The 22,820-nt window shown below is 35.4% G+C and overlaps 1 protein-coding gene across 1 annotated transcript in view; it reads left to right on the top strand.

The window, feature by feature from the left end:
* Positions 1–22,820, top strand: part of ADAMTS6 (ADAM metallopeptidase with thrombospondin type 1 motif 6) — a 264,059-nt gene that overhangs the window by 97,007 nt on the left and 144,232 nt on the right. The window contains exons 7-8 of the mRNA XM_082652300.1: positions 3,820–3,863; positions 7,938–8,043. Of these exons, the coding sequence (XP_082508426.1) occupies positions 3,820–3,863; positions 7,938–8,043 (150 nt within the window). The remainder of the gene's footprint in view (positions 1–3,819; positions 3,864–7,937; positions 8,044–22,820) is intronic.

Below are 22,820 nucleotides of genomic sequence, written 5' to 3'. Positions count from 1 at the left end.
TACGTCTGTGTCTGTATTTCTGCTTTGTAAATAAGATGGTCTATACCAATGTTTTCAGATTCCCCATATATGCATTAATATACAATGTTTGTTTTTCTCTTTCTGACTTACTTTATTCTGTATGACAGTCTCTAGGTCCATCCATGTCTCTACAAATGACCCAATTTGTTCCTTTTTATGGCTGAGTAATATTCCATTGTATATATATGCCACATCTTCTTTATCCAGTCATCTGTCAATGGACACTTAGGTTGCTTCCATGTCCTGGCTATTGTAAATAGTGCTGCAGTGAACATTGGGGTGCATGTGTCTTTTTGAACTATGGTTTTCTCTGGGTCTATGTCCAGTAGTGGGATTGCTGGGTCATATGGTAGTTCTATTTTTAGTTTTTTGTGGAACCTCCATACTGTTCTCCATAGTGGCTGTATCAATTTACATTCCCACCAACAGTGCAAGAGGGTTCCCTTTTCTCCACACCCTCTCCAGCATTTATTGTTTGTGGTTTTTGTGATGATGGCCATTCTCACTGGTGTGAGGTGATATCTATTGTAGTTTTGATTTACATTTCTCTAATAATTAGTGATGTTGAGCATCTTTTTATGTGCCTCTTGGCCATCTGTATGTCTTCCTTGGAGAAATGTCTATTTAGGTCTTCTGCCCATTTTTTGACTGGGTCGTTTGTTTTTTTGATATTGAGCTGCATGAGCTGTCTGTATATTTTGGAGACTGATGATCCTTTGTCCGGTGCTTCATTTGTTCCTCTTCCTTAGTTGCTCCGCCCCTGGGGCTCAGCTGTGGTTTTAGTCCCACCTCTGTATGTGGGCTACCCACAGAAGTCTGCTCCAAAGGCTGCCCTGGAGCATTCGGGTCTGCCCCGGTGAGGACAGGGCTCAGAGGTGGCACAAATTCCTGGGTCACGGGGGCCCCGGTGGCGACAGGTGCACGGGAAAGCCGGTGGCCACAAGCACAAGAGATCTGGCCCTAGTGGGAGCGTTTCCTAGTGCCTGGCGGCTGGCGTGAGAAGGTCAGCTCTGGTGGGGGCCTTTTGTAGCGCCTGGTGGCAGGCATGAGAAGGCCAGCCCTGTTGGGGGCTTTTCTTTGTGCGTGGCGGGACAGGTGGCCGGCGCGTGGGAAGAGAGAGGCTGCAATGGCGGCTCCAGCCCCTGCACATCAGTCAACAGTGGCGCCTTGCTTCTATGGCAGTCTGGGCTTCCTCCACAAGCATTCCTGGTTGCGGATTTCCTCCCTCCTGTCCCCTCAGGCTGTGTCCTCGCAGTCAACAGCAGCTTTGCCCCCAGGTTTGCTCTTCAGTCCGCATGTTCCAGCTCTTAACGCCTCCCCCAGCCCCCCGTGTGCACCAGCAGACACACGTCCCAGTCTGGGGCGCACAGGACCAGCTGTGTAGTTCTCACTCTGTCCTATCTGTCACAGACAAGCCGTTTCATCCTCCTCCAACAGCCTCAGATGCTCCCCTTCTGTCCCAACTGATTTCCCCGTCAGTGAGGGGATTTCCCCGGATGCGGGACCCTCTCCTCTGCTTTAGCTCCCCCCAGGGGTACAGATCCCGTTCCGCTGCCTCTCCTCTTCTTTTTCCCTTCTTTCTTTCATCCTACCCAGTTGTGTGGGGATCTTTCTTGTCCTTTCCAGTGTCCAAGGTCTTCTGCTAGTGTCCAGCCAGTGTTCTGTGAGAATTGTTCCATCTGTAGATGTATTCTTAATGCATTTGTGGAGAGAGATGAACTCCACGTCTTCCTACTCATCCACCATCTTGGTTTTCCCCCAATGCACTCTTGAATTATCCCTTTGCATTATGCTCTGGAGACTTTTACTCACAGGGGTGGGTGGGGAACAAGACACCATAGCAAAGTTTGGGATGGGTGAGAAGTATGCTTTCTTTTTTGTAAAGTAGAAACAGGATGATTGTGGAAGTCGAAAGAGGGACAGAATGCTGGTGACTTGCAGGTGCATCCTCAGGCAAATCAATTTTAGGAACGGGTACATATGGAAATTGAGGATTTGGAAGTAGGCTCCGTTTAAACATTTAAATCTGCATTACCCATGAGAAGGCGTTTTTTTACATTTTGTTGAAGACTGCTGGTATGGGTTCTGTCCATGTAATGTCATAGGCATTACACATATAATCACAAGATAAATTGGTTGTGACATCCAGAATATACTTTCTGGTGTTTTGGTAAGTACACCAAGTACCCTCTCTATCTTATATTCAAGAGTGTACCAGATACTGCAATCCTGTGGTTTCCAATTACAAGAGAAGAGAGGGGATGAATATGTGAATGGTCAGAAGAGAATGGTATGCAAGAGGAGAAGAAATCCCTTTTCTCAAATGTAAAGTGAACAAGGTGAAGATTTTGAAAATCAAAAATAGGCAAAGGGAGTCTCTAGGGATTTTAATGAGAATAACCAGTGGTATGCTGGTATATTTGTTTCTTGAAAATAAGTTTCGATATGATGAACAAGAATGGGATTAAGTATTAACGCCTTCCTCTAGTACTATGGACTAACCATTATTTATATACAATTTTAAAAAAAACTTTTACCACCTGGATTTTCATTTAGTTGGTGAAATTTTTCCTGAAACTCTTTTCATTTGTAGCATAAATTGTAGGCAAATAAAAATGTTCAGTCTTTTTAACTTTATTCTCACTTTAGAACTTTGAATACTTTTGATTTTAGAGATTAGTTTACAAAGATATTATAAAAATACTAAAAATAAATGTCCACATCAATACTGTTTAGCATTCTAAATGTAATATATTTTAAAATATGCAACATTATGGATTCCATCTTTTGTATTGAGTTATAATATAGTACAGCATTAGAATAAGTATCTGACCATCATTAGGAAAGCTTTCTATTGAGCTAATTATTTAGCTGTTTGTAAAATATTTGTGTTTTAACCACACTAAATTGCTGGTATACAACTAGGAAAACTGTGTGATATCAATTTTATTCCCGTTGCTGTATTGCCCTAGTTTATTTTTATTTTTAAAAATTAATTATTTATATTTTATTCTGGGCTGCGTTGGGTCTTCGTTGCTGCGCACAGGCTTTCTCTAGTAGCGGTGAGCGGGGGCTACTCTTCGTTGCGGTGTGCGGGCTTCTCATTGCAGTGGCCTCTCTTGTTGTGGAGCACGGGCTCTAGACGTGCGGGCTTCAGTAGTTGTGGCTCACGGGCTCTAGAGCACAGGAGCAGTAGTTGTGGCGCACTGGCTTTGTTGCTCCGTGGCATGTGGGATCTTCCTGGACCAGGGCTTGAACCTGTGTCCCCTGCATTGTCAGGTGGGTTCTTAACCACTGTGCCACCAGGGAAGTCCCCTAATTTATTTTTAAACAAGAACCTGTGTTAAAGGAACTCCAAATATTGCTTATAGCTCAGAAGTATAAAATATAGTCTGTGGCTATAATAAAAAAATATTCCAGCAGGTCCAAAAGATATTGGGAATAAAAAGCCACCCATTTGCTTTTTGTAGAAGCAGTAGCAATCTGCAGACAAGCTATTCTAGCTTCAAAACAGTATGGTAGATGGTTTTATGGAACTTGCAATTACAAAAATCCACTTTAACCTTTCTTTCTTACTGGCAGGTGTCCCATTGGCTTGCAGCCAGAGGCTGTGAGTATAGTGCAGCTGGCTTGTCCCCCAGAGTGCTGAAAATGCCGACACTCCAGCTGGCTGCTCATAATTGCGCTGATTGTGGTCTGACAACCAGAGCTCCATGAAAGAAATGTGATGAATATACAAAAATATTTTACAAATTTGATCAGATTACAAATTTCATTTCTCTTTTTTCTCCTCTATAGATATGATATCTGCACTTATAAAAATAAGCCCTGTGGAACACTGGGTAAGTTTTTTATAAAGGGAGGATAGTTCAGATTGTCTTTTTGGTCCAATGGCTTTATTTTTTATTATTATTAATTTGGTAATTTTCTTTTCTGCCACATCTGAAATTATTCCTATAAACTGGTAAACCTGACCTTTGTGTTTATGTCACTTACTAGGAAACAAGTAGAATGATGATTGAAAACAGCTTAGGAGGTGATTCAAAAATCATCAAACAGTAATAATAAATCAAAAGTTACCACTCATTTTCATATAATCCATCTCTGTAATGTATTTTCCAAAACTACTAAGGAGTTTGAGAGCAAATTAAAGCAACCAGCAACTTCAAATCTGAGTCCAGGAAGGAAAGGGAAAAAAAACTTAGGGGATACTTCATGGAGAGTCATTAAGAACAGTACTTCTTTTGGTCCAATTTTGTGGAAGGATTATATCTTCATAAATAAAGATATTATTGGAAAATTTTATTACCTGAACAGAATAAAACAAATTTTGTAAAATATTACAGCCAGAGGTGGAGAGAGAGGACAGAATTATCTTTCTTGTGCTTCCCATATATCACTTGTTTTTTTTTAAAGCAGTTCTATAGTATTCTAGAAATTAAAAAATCATTTTGTTGCGGAGTATAACTTTGTAGTGGTTAAAAGTTAACTGCAAATACAAATGGGGGAAAATGGTAGCTTTCAAGTAGACTAAATTGTTAAGCAACTAGAATTATTTTAAGTAAAAGCAGGAGGCTTTTATATGGTGGGGTTTTTTTAGAGTCATAGAGGCTTTTTACAGACTCAGAAGTTAAGCAACTGAAGGTGAATTCTCTAGATTCTCTGACAAGTCTCACTTTTCTTATCTGTAAAGGAATAGTTATGAATTCTGTTCCTATGCGCCTCATGAGAATTTGGGGATGATCAAATTTAAAGTAGAGGTCCTGGAGAGGTCAGTGTGAAACATCTCTTCAAAAATTAAAATTTCTCTTGATGATTTTACCTGCCTTCCCAAGCTTCTCCTTCCTCATTTCCCTCAGGATTTACAGCAAAAGGAGAAATCCCAATTTGCCGATGACAAGTATTATGGTGGAGAAGTTTGCTGGTTAAAATCATAACACAGAGAAAGAACTCTTTGCTGAGAGAGCGCACATCAAAAAGATTTTCTTCACAGTGTTTTAGGTTAACAAGACCAACAATAATCCAAAGGAAGGGAACCTGAGCTGAAAACCAACAACTGGCTTTGACAGTTTCAGTGCATTACTACCTTTTACAGTTTATTTAGCTCTTTGTTCCTTAATTTCCTTATCTGTGATGTAGGAGTAATATCTGCCCTTATGCTGCAAGGATATTTTTTAAGTCATTTAAGGAAATATAAAGGCGTTTACTATAGAAATGAACTGGTGTTGTTTAATGTAGAAATTATACTGTTTAACTTATTCCCTGTATTGTACATACTCCATAAGCAGTTACTAAGTGCTTAATCAATTTTAGGTGTAATATTCACCAAGTTTCAAAGAAGGTGCAAGCTCTAGCTTGTATTCTCTAGTGTGTTTATTTTGAGGAAATATATATGTATAGCTATATGCATATGTATGTATCTATACATATTCTATTCTGCTTTTTGAAGGTAGTTTATTTACACTGAGATATGGTCTTCATTGGGACATGAATAATAACACTGCCTAATACGTTGGGATAGTTTATTAATTTCCAGAATCAATATTTTAATACTTGGATACATGTCAGTGTATTTTCAATCCTAATATAAATTATTTTTCAAATTATAAACCATTATAACTTATTTTTATACTATTTCTTATACTGAAAACTGAATGAATTGTGTTGTTTATACATGTGTTGATTTTAATATGTGGAAAATATATTATCAGCACAGTTGATCAGGTTTTTTCTTTTTGAGTGGTCTTTCTGGTAACTTTCATATTGGTTTTCATGCTGACTCTTGGATATTTTCTTGCTTAGTACTGCTGGTGACCAATTGTAACCTGGCTAAGTAGATTTCAGGGTGCAAACTGTGGCCATCAAACTGAGGAAATCTAAATGACCCGAATAGTCATCAAACCCCTATTAACACAATCACACATAAGAACTTTGACAGCTTCAGTTTTACAGGAATAGAAAAAATGGTGGGAAGTTGTGAAAAATACATTAGCATCTAAATTAGTCTTTTATTTTAGTTAAGATTTACCTTATACTTTCAACAACTAGTTATTTCTCAGATATGTTTTTTCTTAGGTTGTTCTTTTAGTAGAGCTAACAATTTTATATCAGATGCATAAGTAAATCTGTGCTTACAAATACACCTTGGGGAGTCATTTGGCATTCTCAATTAAAAATAGGGCCATATGGCACATACCAAAGAACAACAACAACAAAAGGATAATGGCATAATAGATTTCAGGAAATATAAGTAATGTTAATTTAACAATAAATATTAGTAATTTTTTAAACCAAATTTCATAAAGCTCAAAACAGAAACAATATTCAAATAGAGTGGCTTTGTTTTTTCCATATCATGGACCATGTTGAACCCAGTAGCTTAAAGGCAGATAATGTACTGCAGACTTTTTTGTATTTTCCCTCTCTCTGTCTCTTTTTCTCTCAGTGGAATTTGGAAGTAATATTCATTAAATATTTTTGATTAACCAAAAAAATTAAGTCATCCTGCCTCAACTAGTCCCTCTTTACTTCCTCTTCTTCAAGTCCCAAGACCTCTAAGTGAATGGAAGGGCAGAACAAAGATATCGCTATTATTAACTCTGTGAGGCAAAAATCACCTCCTCCCCAGCTCCTGCCCCCCCTGCAACATAAATCAGTAGGAAAAGCAAACAGTCTATCAGCAAATCCAACACTAACCTCAGCTCTTTTCCAATGTGGTTATTAATGTTGATATTTCATATTAGAGCATACAAAAATACACAATTTCTAGAGCTTTCTTGTCAGTAAGAATATGAATTGAATAGCTTTTACTGTTCCAAATTAGCGTAACTGGACTTTGTACCTAGCGTAGAACATTGTTTATTGCATTCGATAAATATTAATTGAATTGGATTGAAATCACTTTTGGTGGGAAGGTAATTATTAATACCTGGGTGTTGATAGTAGACTACTATCATATAAAATATTTTTCCTACTTTTCCTTCAATTTCTTCTAAATAACTTTAGTACATATGTGTGTTAAGTATGGCTTAGCATCTATTTCCTTATAACACATGACATTATATCTTTCACACAAAAATTCTTTTTTCTCAGCACTATTTTAAAGTTTTGAACTAATCACAGAGCATGATATTCATTTGGAAATAAATATTAAAACTTTTACATACTAAAATTCCGAAGGGAAGAATACCTTGAGTAATATAACATTTCACTAGAATCAGTGAATTAACACCATAGTTTTTGCTTTATTACTAAAACTAATGCATTTAAGGGGGATGAGAGAGGGGAGAACCACGCTGAATGTGTGGATGACTTTCCGCCCATTAAAATACTTAAAGAAATTGTTGCATCACTTGCAGGACTAATTTCAGAAGATTAAAAAAATGCAAAAACCTCCCATCTTTAACAGTTCTTTTTCTGTTTTGAATCATTCATTTTTGTTTTTATAAAAATGTCATTTTTAAAAACCATTTGGGATTCCCTTTTTTTGGTAACTAAAAAGTTGCTTGTATATTTTTATGAACCCACTAAACTTAAACAGATCTTTTTAGAAAAATAATGTGGATATATTTTGCTTTCTACAGCCTGAAGAATGTTAAAATTGAAATGCTTTCTTGAATTCCCTCTTCTGGCTCAAGTTACTAGGTGGTCCCAAGTTACCAGAAGTAAAATTTATAAATCTAACCCCTAGTCTAGACATTTTCCAGCACTGACTGCAGTTCAAAAAATATTAATGTCTAGCCGGCAAAGTGAAACTCCCCCCAGTGATTTTGCAAATGACTAGAAAGTTAACCTTTTGCCAACTGCTCCTTCTGTGCATGGAGGTTATTAAAAAGAATCCAGGCATTTATAAGTATGGGCTTTTTAAGACTGAAACACCTTGGCTTGACCCTTTGTGTCTCCTTCTGTTTATTCAGGCTTGGCCTCTGTGGCTGGAATGTGTGAGCCTGAAAGGAGCTGCAGCATTAATGAAGACATTGGCCTGGGTTCAGCTTTTACCATTGCACATGAGATTGGTCACAAGTGAGTGAGTTTAAGAAAATCAAAATAAATTTTAGAACTCCACTCTTTTGAGCAACTCATAACTACTGTGTGGAATGCCTGTGCTCAACCATATTTTACTGCCTTTTTGTCTGATTTCAATAGAGAATGTTATCATTTAAGGTATTGGGATAAATGATCTTAAGAACTGGAGACCTGTTAAATAATCTTTCTGATTCAATGACTAGTGTCCTCAGAGTGGTGAATGCACCACACTTTTTTGTTATGTACATTTGAAACAATTTAGCTTTACCGTGGTCCACTCAACACCGAGTTTCTCACAGTCGAATTGTTTAATGATCTTTCTTTTTCTCAAGTGACAATACATATATATTTAAAAATCATCATTGACACCATTACCATAAAGTGTACTTTGAGTTTTCACTCTTCAAACAGCTGTGAGCATGCCTTTTCTAGGTTTGTGTAATCACTGCTATGCAACTTGTATTTTCAGGTGCACTTGTGTGTCAGTGGGAAAAAAAAAAACCCTGATATTTACAAGAGTAGTGAGATATCATCCTCACTACTTTTCAGGAGGAACTGGAGTTTTTAATATTTGTTTTAAATAAATCTGTGCCAAAAACTATCCTATGACTTCCCCCTCCCCCAACCCACCACCCAACAGCGATAAAACGCTTACTTTATTTCAAATAACAGGGAATAGTAAATGTAAAAGCTTGCTTATGTGGAGGGAGAGAAGTTTGAAAACTTTAAAAGGATAGTCAAACATTTTAAACTAAAACAAGCAGCCTATTTCTAAGAACTTCTGATGTTTATATGATTTAAATTTTATAGTCTGCTTTTTTTGGTAGAAAAAATGGATGGGGGAAAAAAGAACAAATAAAATGAATGCTTATTATATGACTTGCCTCAGAGGTCATTCCTGAGATAAATCTGTAGTTCAGCTTTTTTTTCTTCCCAAAGGGGAGAGTAAAATTGGGTCAGTCTGTTGCATTATTTTGAAAATTGCCATTTAAATTTTACCAAATTGGTATTGATTTATGTGTGAATTCAAGTAACCAACAAGTTTCAAACCTGACTTAATTCAGACACAGGGAAAAGTCAGTATTACACTTTTAGTCGAATCCTAAGAATATTGGTATTCTAGTTTCCATTTCAATAAACAGCAGGGGAACAAAAGGGAAAAGCCTTCTTAACCAGGCAGTTTATCTTCAACTCACTTAAAAATCTGACTCATTAATTACTGTCATAATCTTATGCAACCAGGCTGAATTTAATAGGTTCTGTTAGATTCAATTAAATTGAAAGGTTAGGATAAGTAACATGCAGTGGATAAATAATACGTGTATGAGAGCAGTATTACCTCATGGAGCCATGAGTTAGTCAATGTCAATGTATGCATTATAAGTCCCATTCTTATATGTACTTAAATAGGCAAGGTGAGGGTTTATCTCTCTTTTTATCTTTTATTAAGATTCTAACTGAGCTACTGTGAGGCTTCCTAGATTTTTTTGTTGACCTTATGGATAATTCCTTTTAATTCTTCCTCAGATGAATGGTTTGTACCTTATGTAGAAGAAATGTAGGAGAGAAGTAGAATATACCTCTTAAGATTTATGTGCCTTGTTGTAACTTTATTTCATAGCTAATTCTTTTTTGATGATGTGAATGTTAAAAATGGGGGGGGGAGGAATTCACAAAATGCTTTATATTGAAAGCCAGAAGAAACGCTTCAATTCAAAAATGTTATTTGAAGCCCTAAAAATTAACTTTCTTTCCACGTTGATTCCTATGTCACTATCCCCCTATCCCTTTGTCCTCAGACAACTAGGTAGGGTATGTTTAACACACTGTCTTATTCATTGACGAAAATCCTTTTACTTGCTTTTAAGATCTTAGGATTTAGCTTTAAGGAATTTAGCAAGTCAACTCTAGTACAACTCATGTCATCATTAAAATATAGTGCTCTCTATTCTTCCTGAAACAAAATAATAGTCATGGTAAATATATCAGGTATACTTTTCAAATAGAGTATAATGTGCTCTATACTCTATAGAGTATAAAACAAAGGTTTTTGTAATTCTTATCATTTAGTAGAATGAATGTTAAGTGATGTGGTGATATCTCCAGATTAATTACAGTGAAAAATATTCGACCATGAATTAGTGAGAAAAATATTTCGACCATGAATTAAGTCGAAAAATATTCGACCATGAAAAGTGCCTCTACTGAGTCACTAGAATGCGAATACTTTCTACCAATCTTCAGGTTGTGTAGAATATGGTTTTGCACCCATTGCATACTTATGTAGGGATATTATATCCATTTTAAACAGCAGTGGGTAACTTCTTTTCTTTGGCTAGGCCTTAGTGACCACTTTTTGTTTCTGTTCACTCCCTTATGCAAACAAGAAATTAGTTTCCTTGTCAAATGAAAAACTGAGCTTTATGCTATACTTAAATGACAGTCTAGTTTTAATGAAGGCTATAAGCTATCAACACTTAATGAAATCTTATAAAAAAGAATATTCTTTGAATGATTTTTTTATTAATAATGTAGTTGCCATAGTTTTCAGAAGTTGAAAAAAATTATGATGTTGAAGACAGGTGGCAAGAATTCAACCAGGTATGTAGTATATTGAGAAAGCTAGCTAATATATTCATGCTGTACAAAAATAAGTAATCTTAAAAAGAAATCTTTTTTTAAAAATCCATATTTTTTTAGAGATGCATATTGAAGTATATGTGACTGAAGTGGCAGGACATCTGAGATTTGCTTGTTAAAGAAAGGAGAAAAAAAGAAAGTTAAAGCAAGAATAGTAAATTTTGAATTTTATAATGTTGATGACATGTGGATGGGAGTTCATTATGGTGCTCCCTCTACTATTATATATGTCTGACTTTTTTTCACAATAAGTGAACAATAAAACTTTTAGATTTGACTTAACTCATTTATTAATTAATAGTGATTGAGTGAACTGTTACTCTAATTTTGAAAGGATTGTCAAAAGTTGTATTGAAAGCTGCAGGGGTTTATCAGTCTTGCTTTTAAAAATCATTTTCAATGTTTGGTCTTACCAGTAGAGATATACTTTTTTTTTTTTTTTTTTGTGGTACGTGGGCCTCTCACTGCTGTGGCCTCTCCCGTTGCGGAGCACAGGCTCCAGACGCGCAGGCTCAGCGGCCATGGCTCAGGGGCCCAGCCGCTCCGCGGCATGTGGGATCTTCCCAGACCGGGGCACAAACCCGTGTCCCCTGCATCGGCAGGCGGACTCTCAACCACTGTGCCACCAGGGAAGCCCGAGATATACTTTTTATAGAAGATTGGTTAGGAGATGAAGTTTTTAAAGAAGGAGAAATGTGGCAAGACTTCAGGATAAAATTGTAAATTAGGTTACTGTGTTAGGAAGCTATTATTACTGTTTTCTTTATCCAAACTTCCCCTCTCCTGCTGCAAATACCTAAGTATCTTTAAATGCTTGATCAGTGCTGTTTTCTTTTTTTTTCTTTTCTTTTTTTTTTGTGGGTGTACAATATATGGAGACTTAAAAAAAATTTTTTTTGTATTGGAGTATAGTTGATTAACAATGTTGTGATAGTTTCAGGTGTACAGCAAAGTGATTCAGTTATACATATACATATAGCTATTCTTTTTCAAATTCTTTTCCCATTTAGGTTGTTATACAATATTCAGCATAGTTCCCTGTGCTATATAGTAGGTCCTTGTTGGTTATCCATTTTAAAAATAGCAGTGTGGGGCTTCCCTGGTGGCACAGTGGTTGAGAGTCCGCCTGCCGATGCAGGGGACACGGGTTCGTGCCCCGGTCCGGGATGATCCCAGATGCCGCGGAGCAGCTGGGCCCGTGAGCCATGGCTGCTGAGCCTGCGCGTCCGGAGCCTGTGCTCCACAACGGGAGAGGCCACAACAGTGAGAGGCCCGTGTACCGCAAAAAAAAAAAAAAAAAAAAAAAATAGCAGTGTGTACAAGTGCTGTGGTTTCTTGACAGAAGGCTAATAATAAACATACACCAAGGTAGTTGACACTTTAATGCCTTTGTCTAGTTTTGGTATTGAAATAGTGTTAGTCATAAAATGAGTCAAGTGTTCTATTTTCTGGAAGTGTTTGCTTTCCCATGAGTAAGTTTTAAAACATTTAGTTATAATTTATATACAATAAATATGCGTCCATTTTTTGTACAGTATGAGAAATTTTGACAAATGTGTATAACCATGTACCCACCACCACAGTCAAGCTACCAACATTTACATTGCCTAAAAAATTCCCTTTGTTCCCTTTTACAGTCAGTCTCCACACTCCTCCCCCTTTCCTTGGCCCCAGACAACCACAGATCTACTTTTTATCTTTATAGATTAAACTCATCTTTTCTATAGTTTCATTTAAGTGGACTCATATAGTGGGTATTCTTTTGTGTCTAGCTTCCTTCCCTCAGCACAATGGTTTTGAGGTTCAGTCATGTTGTTGTTGTGTGTATCAATAGTTCTTTTTTTCCCTGAAGAGTATTCCATATCATAATAGCATACATCACATTTTAGATTGTTTCTAGTTTGGAGCTATTATAAATAGATCTGGTATGAACAACCATGTACAAGAATTTGTCTGGACATATGCTTTTATTTCCCTTGGGTAGTGCTGCTGGTAGTATGGTATATGTTAGTTTCACTTTATAATAAACAAGAAAACTCTAATTCAAAGTGGCTGTATACCATTTTGCAGTTCCACTAGCAATCTATGAGAGTTCCAGTTACTGCAGATCCTTGCCAACATTTATTATTATAAATCTTTTTGATTTAGCCATTATTATGCATTTTAGTGGTATCTCATTGTGTCTTTAATTAGTTGATTATTTTCTGATAAATAATGATGTTAGTGATGATGAACATCTTTTCTTGTGCTTGTTATTCATTATCTTCTTAAATGTCTATTCCTTTTCCCATTTAAAAAAAAAAACTGAGGTGTTTCATTCTTATTGAGCTGTAAGAGTTCTCAATATATTCTGGATAAAAGTCTTTATCATGTATACATAATGTGAATATTTTCTCCAAGTCTTTTGCTTGCCATTCATTTTTTAATGAGGTCTTCTAAAAAGCAGAGTTTTAAAATTTTGATGAAGTCTAATTTATAATTTTTCCTTTATGGTTTGTGTTTTTGTGTCCTAAGAAATCTTTGCCTACTTCAAGATTGTGAAAATTTTCTTCTATATTTTTGTCTAAATTTTATACTTTTAGCTTTTATATTAAGATCTGTAGTTCATTTTGAGTTAACTTTTTTTGTATGGTGTGAGGTAAGGGTGGAAGTTCCCTTTTTTCCTCATATGAAGATCCAGTTATTTCAGCCCAATTTGTTAAAAATAAATTTGTTGGTTTGTAGTTTTCTTTTAATGTCTTTGACTAGTTTTGGTATCAGAATAAAGTTAGTCTTATAAATTGAATTAGGAAGTGTTCTATTTTCTGGAAGAGTTTGTATACATAAGGTTGATATTATTTTGTCCTTGATATTATTATGTCTATAATATAAATAATGATGTTCCATCATTCATTCATGATATTTGTAATTTGTGTTTTTTTCCAGCTTTATTGAGATATAATTGACATATAACATTGTATAAGTTTAAGAGGTACAACGTGATGATTTGATACACGTATATATTGCGAAATGATTACCATGATAAGGTTAGTTAATAGATCCAACACATCATATAATTACCTATTTTTGTGTGTGTGGTGAGAACATTTAAGATTCATTCTCTGAGCAGCTTTCAAGTATACAGTACAGTATTATTAACTATAGTCACCATGCTTTACTGAGCCCCCCCTAGAACTTTTTCATCTTATAACTGGAAGTTTGTACACTTTGTACGGCATCTTCCCATTTCCTCCAGACCCCAATCCCCTGACAACCACCAATCTACTCTCTATGAGTTCAGCTCTTAGATTCCAAATATAAGTGAGATCATACAATATTTGTCTTTATCTGACCTATTTCACTTATCATAATGCCCCCAGGGTTCACCCATGTTGCAAATATTTTCTTCCATTCCATAGTTTGCCTTTTCATTTTGTTGATTGTTTCTTTTGCTGTACAGAAGGAAATGGCAGAATTTCCTTCTTTTTTATGATTGAATAATATTCCACTATGTGTGGGGGTGTATGTGTATCACATTTCCTTTAGCCATTCATCCACTGGTATGTACTTAGGGTGTTTTCATTTCTTGGCTATTGTGAGTAATGCTTCAGTGAACATGGGGGTGTAGATATCTATTTGAAATAGAAATTTTATTTCCTTTGGCTATATAAGCAGAAGTGGGATTGCTGGATCATATGGTAGTTCTATTTTTAATTTTTTTGAGAAACCTTTATACTATTTTCCATAGTGACTGTACCAATTTATATTCCCACCAACAGTGCACAATAGTTCCCTTTTCTCCACATCCTTACCAGCACTTGAAGTCTCTTATTAACCATTCTAACAGGTATAAGATTATATCTCATTGTGGTTTTGATTTTCATTTACCAGATGATTAGTGATGTGAGCACCTTTTCAAGTACTTGTTGGTCATCTATATGTCTTCTTTAGAATAATGTCTACTCAGGTCCTTTGCCCATTTTAAAACGTTTTAAAATGTTGTTTGTTTGTTTTGGCTATTGAGTTGTATGAGTTCCTTTATATTTTGGATTTTAACTCCTTATCAGTTGTGTGGTTTGCAAATATTTTCTTCCATTCCATAGGTTGCCTTTTCATTTTGTTGATTGCTCCTTTTGCTGTGTAGAAGCTTTTTAGTTTGATGTAGTCCAATTTTGTTTATTCTTGCTTTTGTTGCTTATGCTTTTGATTTCATATCCAAGAACTCATTGCCAAAACACTGTCAAGGAGCTTTTCCCCTATGTTTTCTTCTAGAAGTTTTATAGTTTCTGGGTTTACATTTAAGTCTTTAATCTATTTTAAGTTAATTCTTGTGAGTTGTGTAAGATAGGGGTCCAATTTCTTTCCTTTTTTTTGCATGGTAATGCCCAGTTTTCACAACATCATTTATTGAAGAGACTATCCTTTTCTCATTGACTATGCTTGGCTCCCTTTTCAAATATTAGTTGACAATATATGTGTGGGTTTTTTTTTTTATGGACTCCCCATTCTGTTCTATTGGGTCTATGTGTCTGTTTTTATGCGAGTACCATACTGTTTTGATTACTGTAGCTTTGTAGTATAGTTTGAAATCAGCAATAGTCATAATTCCAGCTTTGTTCTTTCTCAAGTTTGCTTAGGCTATTTGGTGTGTTTTGTAGTTCCATACAAATTTTAGGATTGTTCTTCTGTTTCTATAAAAAATGTCATTGAAATTTTGATATGAATTGCATTCAATCTATACTAGATGGTTTAGGTAGTATGAACATTTTAACAGTGTTACCTCACCCTGTCCATTTACATGGACTATCTTTTCACTTATTTCTGTCTTTTATAAATGTCTTATAGTTTTCAGTGTAGAGATCTTTCCTGTCCTTGGCTAAATTTATTCCTTAATATTTTTTATGCTATTCTAAATGAGATTGTTTTCTTTGTTTTTTCTTTTTTTTTTTTCAGGTTATTCATTGTTAGTATACAGAAACACAACTGATTTTTGCATTTTGATTTTGTGTCCTGTACTTTATTGAATTCATTTATTCTAAAAATTTTTATGTGGCGTCCTTAGGTTTTTCTGTATACAAGATCATAACGTCTGCAAAGAGGGACAATTTTACTTCTTCCTTTCTTATTTAGATGCCTATTTATTTGAATTTTTTAATGTAGGCATTTATTGCTATAAAATCCCCTCTTAAAATTGCTTTTGCAGCATCCCTTAGGTTTTGGTATATTGTGTTTCCATTTACATTAGTCTCAAGATAGTTTTGATTATTCTTTTGGTTTCTTCTTTAACCAGCAGTATGTTGTGTAATTTCTATGTATTTGTGAATTTTCTTGCTTTATCATGTTGTTGACTTTAGTTCTATACTATTGTGGTCAGAAAAGAGACTGGAAATTATCTCAATCTTCTTAAATTTGTTAAGAGTTGTATTGTGACCTATTATGTGATCTATTCTGGAGAATGTTCTGTGTAACCTTGAGAAGAATGCGTATTCTGTTACTGTTGGATAGAATGATCTGTATGTGTCTTTTAAGACCATTTGAACTAAAGTGTGATTCAAGTCCAATGTTTCTTGATTTTTTTGAGTGATCTATCCATTATTGAAAGTGAGGATATTGTAATCCCCATCAATTATTATTTTATTAATTTCTTTTTCAAATTTGCTTTATGTATTTAGGTACTTGTTATGTTAGGTGCATAAAATCTTTACAATTGTTATATTCTCTTGTTGAATTGACCCCTTTATTATAATATTTGACCTACTTCGTCTTATATTAGTTTTTGGGTTAAAGTCTATTTTGCCTGTTATAAGTGTAGCTACTCCTGTTCTATTTTGGTTTACATTTGCATCGAATATCTTTTTCCACCCTTTCATTTTGAGCCTATTTGTTTCCTTTAAGGCTGAGTTAAATCTCTTGTAGGCAGCAGATGGTTGTCTTTTTATTTTTTTTATGCATTTAGCCACTCTGTGTCTTTTGATTGGAGAATTTATGCCATTTACATTTGAAGTAATTATTGATAGGTAAGGACTTAATAATGCCATCTTATTAATTGTTTTTTTGGCTGTTTTGTAATTCTTTTGTTTCCTTTTTCCTTTCTTGCTGTCTTCCTTTGTGAATGATGATTTTCTTTGGTGGTATGCTTTGATTCCCTTCTCTTTATCTTTGTGTATCTCCTGTAGGTTTTTGCTTTGTGGTAACCACAGGCCTTACATAAAACATAGATATAACATTTTATTGTAAGCTGATGACAGCTTAACTTCGAGTGCATAAAAAATTCTACCTTTTTATTCCTCCCCATATTTTATATTTTAGACATCACAATTTACATCTTTTATATTGTGATTGATTAACGAATTATTATAGCTATAGATTTTTATAATTATATTTTATGTGTTCTTTAACCTTTATGCTAGAGTTAAGTGATTAACACATTACCGTATTACAATATTGGAATATTTTGAATTTGACAGTATACTTGCCTTTACCAGTATGTTTTATATGTTCTTGTGTTTTTGTATTACTTATTAGCATCCTTTCATTTCAACTTGAAGAACTTCTTTCAGCATTTCTTGTAAGGCAGGTGTAGTGGTGATGAACTCCCTCAGCTTTTTTGGTCTGAGAAAGTCTTTATCTCTCCTTCATTTCTAAAGGACAAATTTGCCAGTTGTCCTTTGTTAAGTGTTCTTGGTTGACAGTTTTTTTCTTCTAACACTTTAAATATAGCTCATTCTCTCCTGGTTGCAAGGTTTATGCTGAGAAGTCTGCTGATAGAGTATGGGGGTGTTCCTTTGTATGTGAGTAATTTTTTTCCCTTGCTGCTTTCTATAAATAAGCTTTCTGCCCCATTCTTCTCCCTTCTCTTTCTCTAATAATGCATAGATAGTTTCTTTTAATGATATTGCATAATTCACATAGGCTGTCTTCCCTGTTTTTCATTCTTTTTTGTTTGCTTCTCTGATGGGATAACTTCAATTGACTTTTCTTCCAGTTCACTGATTTTTTCTTTTGTTTATCAAGTCCATTGTTGAAGCTCTCTACTAAATTCTTCAGTTCAGTCATTGTATTCTTCAGCTGCAGCATTTCTCTGTGTGTGTGTGTGTGTGTGTGTGTGTGTGTTTTAATGGTCTCTTTTTTAGAGTTATCTATTTGTGTTTTCTTACAGTTCACTGAATTTCTTTAAGAGAGTTATTCTGATTCTTTTTCAGATAGTTCATAGATCTGTATTTCTTTGGGGCTAGTCACTGGAGCTTATTAGTCTCCTTTGATCCTGAAAGTTTACCTGATTCTCTGTGATCTTTGTATCTGCACTGGTGTCTATGCGTTTGAGGAAACTATCTCCTCTTCCAGCCTTTTGAAGCAGTTGTGTTGAGCTACTGATATGCTTCTTTGTCATGGCTGAATGTCAGATGTGCTGCATAGCTACCTGGCATCGCTGGCCAGGCTTCCTGGTTGAGTAGGGATGGAGGCTCTGGTCAGCAATTGGGCAGTACTAATGACTTGTTTTCCTGTGTGGGGCTCTAGAATGGGTCCATGGCTGAGAGAGGTCAATAGCAAGGGATGCAAACCTGGAAAAACTGCCAAGCAAGTTGCCCAGCCAGAAATGGGCACCAGTTCAACTCTGCAGATGAGCACAGCCACTGGGATCTCTGCTCAGGTGCCACCATTAGCAAGAATGCAAAGTGTTCATTGCTATGAGCCTCATGCTCCCTTTTCCCATCTTTATCTGATTCCCAAAGTGATCCCCATGAGGCAGTATTTAAGTGGTTCTCCTGGTATGTGTCCTGGAATGCTGGGGAAACTGGATGGCCACCTTGAGATCTCCTTTTTCCACTGGCATAACTGTAGGCCCAGGGAGATACACTTGGTGCAGTGATATCTGCCCTGGGAGAGGAACAATGCAGTCAAAGTGAAACTATTCCTATTACCTTTCTTTTCTTTTCTTTTCTTTTTTTATACATTTATGTATTTTATTTATTTTATTTTTGGCTGCGTTGGGTCTTCATTGCTGTGCATGGGCTTTCTCTGGTTGCGGCGAGTGGGGGCTACTCTTTGATGTGGTACTCAGGCTTCTCATTGCAGTGGCTTCTCTTGTTGCAGAGCACAGGCTCTAGGTATGCAGGCTTCAGCAGTTGTGGCACATGGACTCAGTAATTGTGGCTCATGGGCTCTAGAGCGCAGGCTCAGTAATTGTGGCACATGGGCTTAGTTGCTATGCGGCATGTGGGATCTTCCCGGACCAGGGATCAAACCTGTGTCGCCTGCATTGGCAGGTGGATTCTTAACCATTGCGCCACCAGAGAAGTCCCCCTATTACTTTTCTAATGTGGTTTTTTTGGTTATTTTTTTTCTTGTTTTTGTTTTGTTTTGTGTTTTGTTTTGGTTCAAGTGGGTGCTTCTAACTCATCCCTGGGTTCTGGGTTCTTCACAAAGGCATCTTATCTACTGATATTTGCTAGCTGCTCTTTCTGTGAAGGGAGCCAAGTCAGGAGTTACTTATTTTGCCATCTTGCTAATGTCTCTTATCCTTTTTTTCTTGATCAATACAGCTAAAGGTTTATTAATTCTACTGTTTTCTTAAAAGGAAAACAGATTTTGATTTCATTGATTTTCTTAATTGTCCAAGTGTTCTATAGTATTACAGTTTTTCTTTACAGCTGATCTATCAATTACTAATAGAGAAGTGTTGAAATCTCTAAATGTTTATGTAGGTTTGTCTGTTTCTTCTTTCATTTTTGTCAGTTTCACATCATGTATTTTGAAGTTTTCTAATTAAGTGCATTCACATTTAGTATTATTATGTCTTCTTGATGAATCAACCTTCTAACATTATGAAATATCTATTTTTATACTTAGTAGTATTACTTGTTCTGAAATCTATTTTATCTCATTAATACAGTTTACATGGAATATATATATGTATGTATATATTTAAATCCTTTTACTATGAACTTACCTATGGCTTCTTTTAATGTGTGTGTTTTTAAATATTTTATTTATTTTTTTTAATTAATTCATTTCTTTTTGGCTGCATCAGGTCTTAGTTGTGGCACTCAGGATCTTCGTTGAGGCATGCAGGAACTTTCGTTGTGGCATGCAGGCTTTTCTGTAGTTGTGGCATGCGGGTTTTCTCTTCTCTGGTTGTGGTGCACAGGCTCCAGGGCGCGTGGGCTCTGCAGTTGTGGTGCACAGGTTCCAGAGTGCGTGGACTCTGTAGTTTGCAGCACACAGGCTCTCTAGTTGAGGCGCACAAGCTCAATAGTTGGGACACATGGGCTTAGTTGCCACACAGCATGTGGAATCTTAGTTCCCTGACCAGGGATCGAACCCATGTCCCTGCATTGGCAGGTGGATTCTTGACCACTGGACCACCAAGGAAGTCCCCATATGTCTATATTTAAAGTGGACTTCTTTTGGGCAACTTGGGTTTTGCTCTTTTAAATCCAGTCTGACAGTTCCTGTCTTTTAACTATATTGTTTTGTCCACTTACATTTAATGTAATTTTTGATACAGCTGGGTTTTGGTCATTAATCTTGTTGCTTGTTTTCTAGTTTTTCCTATCTATTTTTGTTGCACTTTTTCTCTATTAATTAACTAAATATTTTTAAAATGTGTTATTTAATCTTTACTATTGAATTATTAGCCATACCTCCTTGGTTTATTTATTTATTTTTTAGTGGTTGCTCTATAGTTTACAATTTGGATCTTTATCACAGTTTATTTTTAAATAAAATTTCTGTAATTCACCTATAAGATACTGTATTTCCTTTTCCTCCCTCTCATCCTTTGTTTATTGTTGTCATAGATTTCTACTTCTTTATATATTGTAAATCCTATAAGACCTTGTTATTATTTTTGGTTTAGATGGTCAATTATCTTTTACCGAAATTTAAAAATAAGAAACAATGTATTTTATAAGTATACACACACTTACCCTTTCAGGTGCTTTTTTCATTCCTTGATGTAAATAGATCCACATTTTCATCTATTATGTACCTTATACCTGAAAAACTTCCGTTAGTATTTCTCATAGTGCAATTTTCCTGGCAACTTATTCTCTTACCTTTTATTTGTCTGAAATTTTAAAATTTTACCTTCACTTTTGAAGGATATTTACATTGGATTGAAATTCTCCATTTGCAGGTTTTTTGGTTTTTTTTGTTTTTGAGCCATGGCACCTGAAATATCAAAGAATATGATGCATCATGATAACTATATGGAGTTTAATGATGCTGGGTGTTGAAATGCCTAACCGAGAACTTGTGAAATGAAACTGGTGAGGTGGACAAAAAGTAGATGATAGATTGCCTTATGTATATAATAACAAGCTTGCATGTTATGTCTTAGAACAGTGGAAAGTCACTGAGTAATTCTGAACAGAAATAGCATGATAAGATTTTTATTTTAGGTAGGTCACTCTGGAAGCTGTATGGGATATGACTTTCACATAGGAAACCATGCTGTTGCATTTGTCCAAGTTAATACTACAAATATTATTTGGGGGGTGGGGAGGATTGCGGTTGTTCTAGAAGTGTGTTAAACACAGTGAGTACACACAATAATACATATTTTACCCATTATACAGGTGGATTAACTGAGACACAGAGAGATTAAGTGGTTAAGCCAGGGTTGAAGGCAAGCTCTCTGGCTCTAGGATGGCTCCAAAACCTTTCTGCTGTATACGTTATAGATAATGAGGGCTGCAACTTGGGTAGTGGTATTTGGATGGACTAAAGACATATTGAAGAGATAAAATTAGCAAGGTTTGATACTTGGTTAACTGTGAGTGATGAGAGAGGGACATCTGAGTATTACTCTCATCTTTCTACCTTAGTGAGTGAGACTGTAGACTCATCAGTACCACCCATTGAAATAAAGGTGGAACCTTTTTAAGTAAAGGAGTAATGAGTTCAGTTTTTTATAGGTTTAGGTTGAGATGCCTGTAGAACATCTAAGTGGAAATGTACAGAAGACAATTACAAGGCTAAAATTATTAAGAAAGATGTGGGCCGAATTTGTAAATTTAGCAGTTATTCATAAAGGTAGAGCCCCAGAGAACTGGCATAAAGTAAAAAGAGCAGAGGGCTCAGATCTGCATACATTAAACCTAGTAATAATTTAAAGTTTAAGAATTGCCATATGTCCCAACTGCTGTTTTTTATAACTGTTACTATAGAATAACTATCACTAAGGAATTGTGCACATAATAAAGCTTATTGGCAAGATGGTAAAGTTAATAAGTATTTAGACATGATAGTTGAATTAAGAACTCTAAATCTTAAAAGATACAATTTTAGGACAGATAAATTATATTTAGTTTTTTTCACAGTAGTAGACTTATGAAATTATTATATTAAGAGGTGATTCAGCATGAAAATATAAATACATTTAAGATAGTTAGGAGCCCTCTGCTCTTTTAACTCCTCTCTCCTTGAGAGTAAGGATCATTACTTATTTTTGCATTCCCAGTTTCTACTATATACTCAGTTTTTATCTGTGGAACCATAGGCCTTTGAATACTAAATCTAAAAGGGGTGCAACTTGACAATTAAATCTCTGTATCTTTTGAATTAATGTCTTTTGAATTAATACTTACCTTTTGTTGCTCCTGTGGATATTGAATTCTGAGCTTATATTAAAAAATCTGAAACATGTTAAATTAAAGTAATATAATATGTAAAATCATTTTTTAAACATGGGGAATTGATAAAGTAAATATTGAACTTAAAAATTTTTACAGCAATATTCCCTTTTGTGTTTCATCAAGCATGAGAAATGTCTGTAATTTAAATGTTAGGTCTAATAGATTTAGAAGTATCTAAATTAAAATCAAATTTTGAACACAGTGATTGAGTATATGCCTAGTTATGCTTGGAGTAGACTGGTAGGTTATGCAATGTCTGAAGTGGGAGAAAGCCCTACAATATTACTTTTTAATCTTAGCACTAATATTTTAATATGTTGTTTCAATTTCATCTGATATTTGTATTAAGCACTAAATACATAATACGTTAATTCTTGTAATTACTCTGTAAGTAATATATATTTAGTTTTATATGTCATACATGTATGATAATTTTTATACCTAATGAAAAGCAAAAATTGCCATTTACCCCTTTCTCCTATGATGCCATCTTCCTCAGACTGTCACATTTGACAC

Source organism: Grampus griseus, assembly GCF_964374135.1.
Source record: "Grampus griseus genome assembly, chromosome: 3".
In the NCBI taxonomy this organism is placed as follows: domain Eukaryota; kingdom Metazoa; phylum Chordata; class Mammalia; order Artiodactyla; family Delphinidae; genus Grampus; species Grampus griseus.
This window is presented reverse-complemented; position numbering and strand designations above follow the sequence as displayed.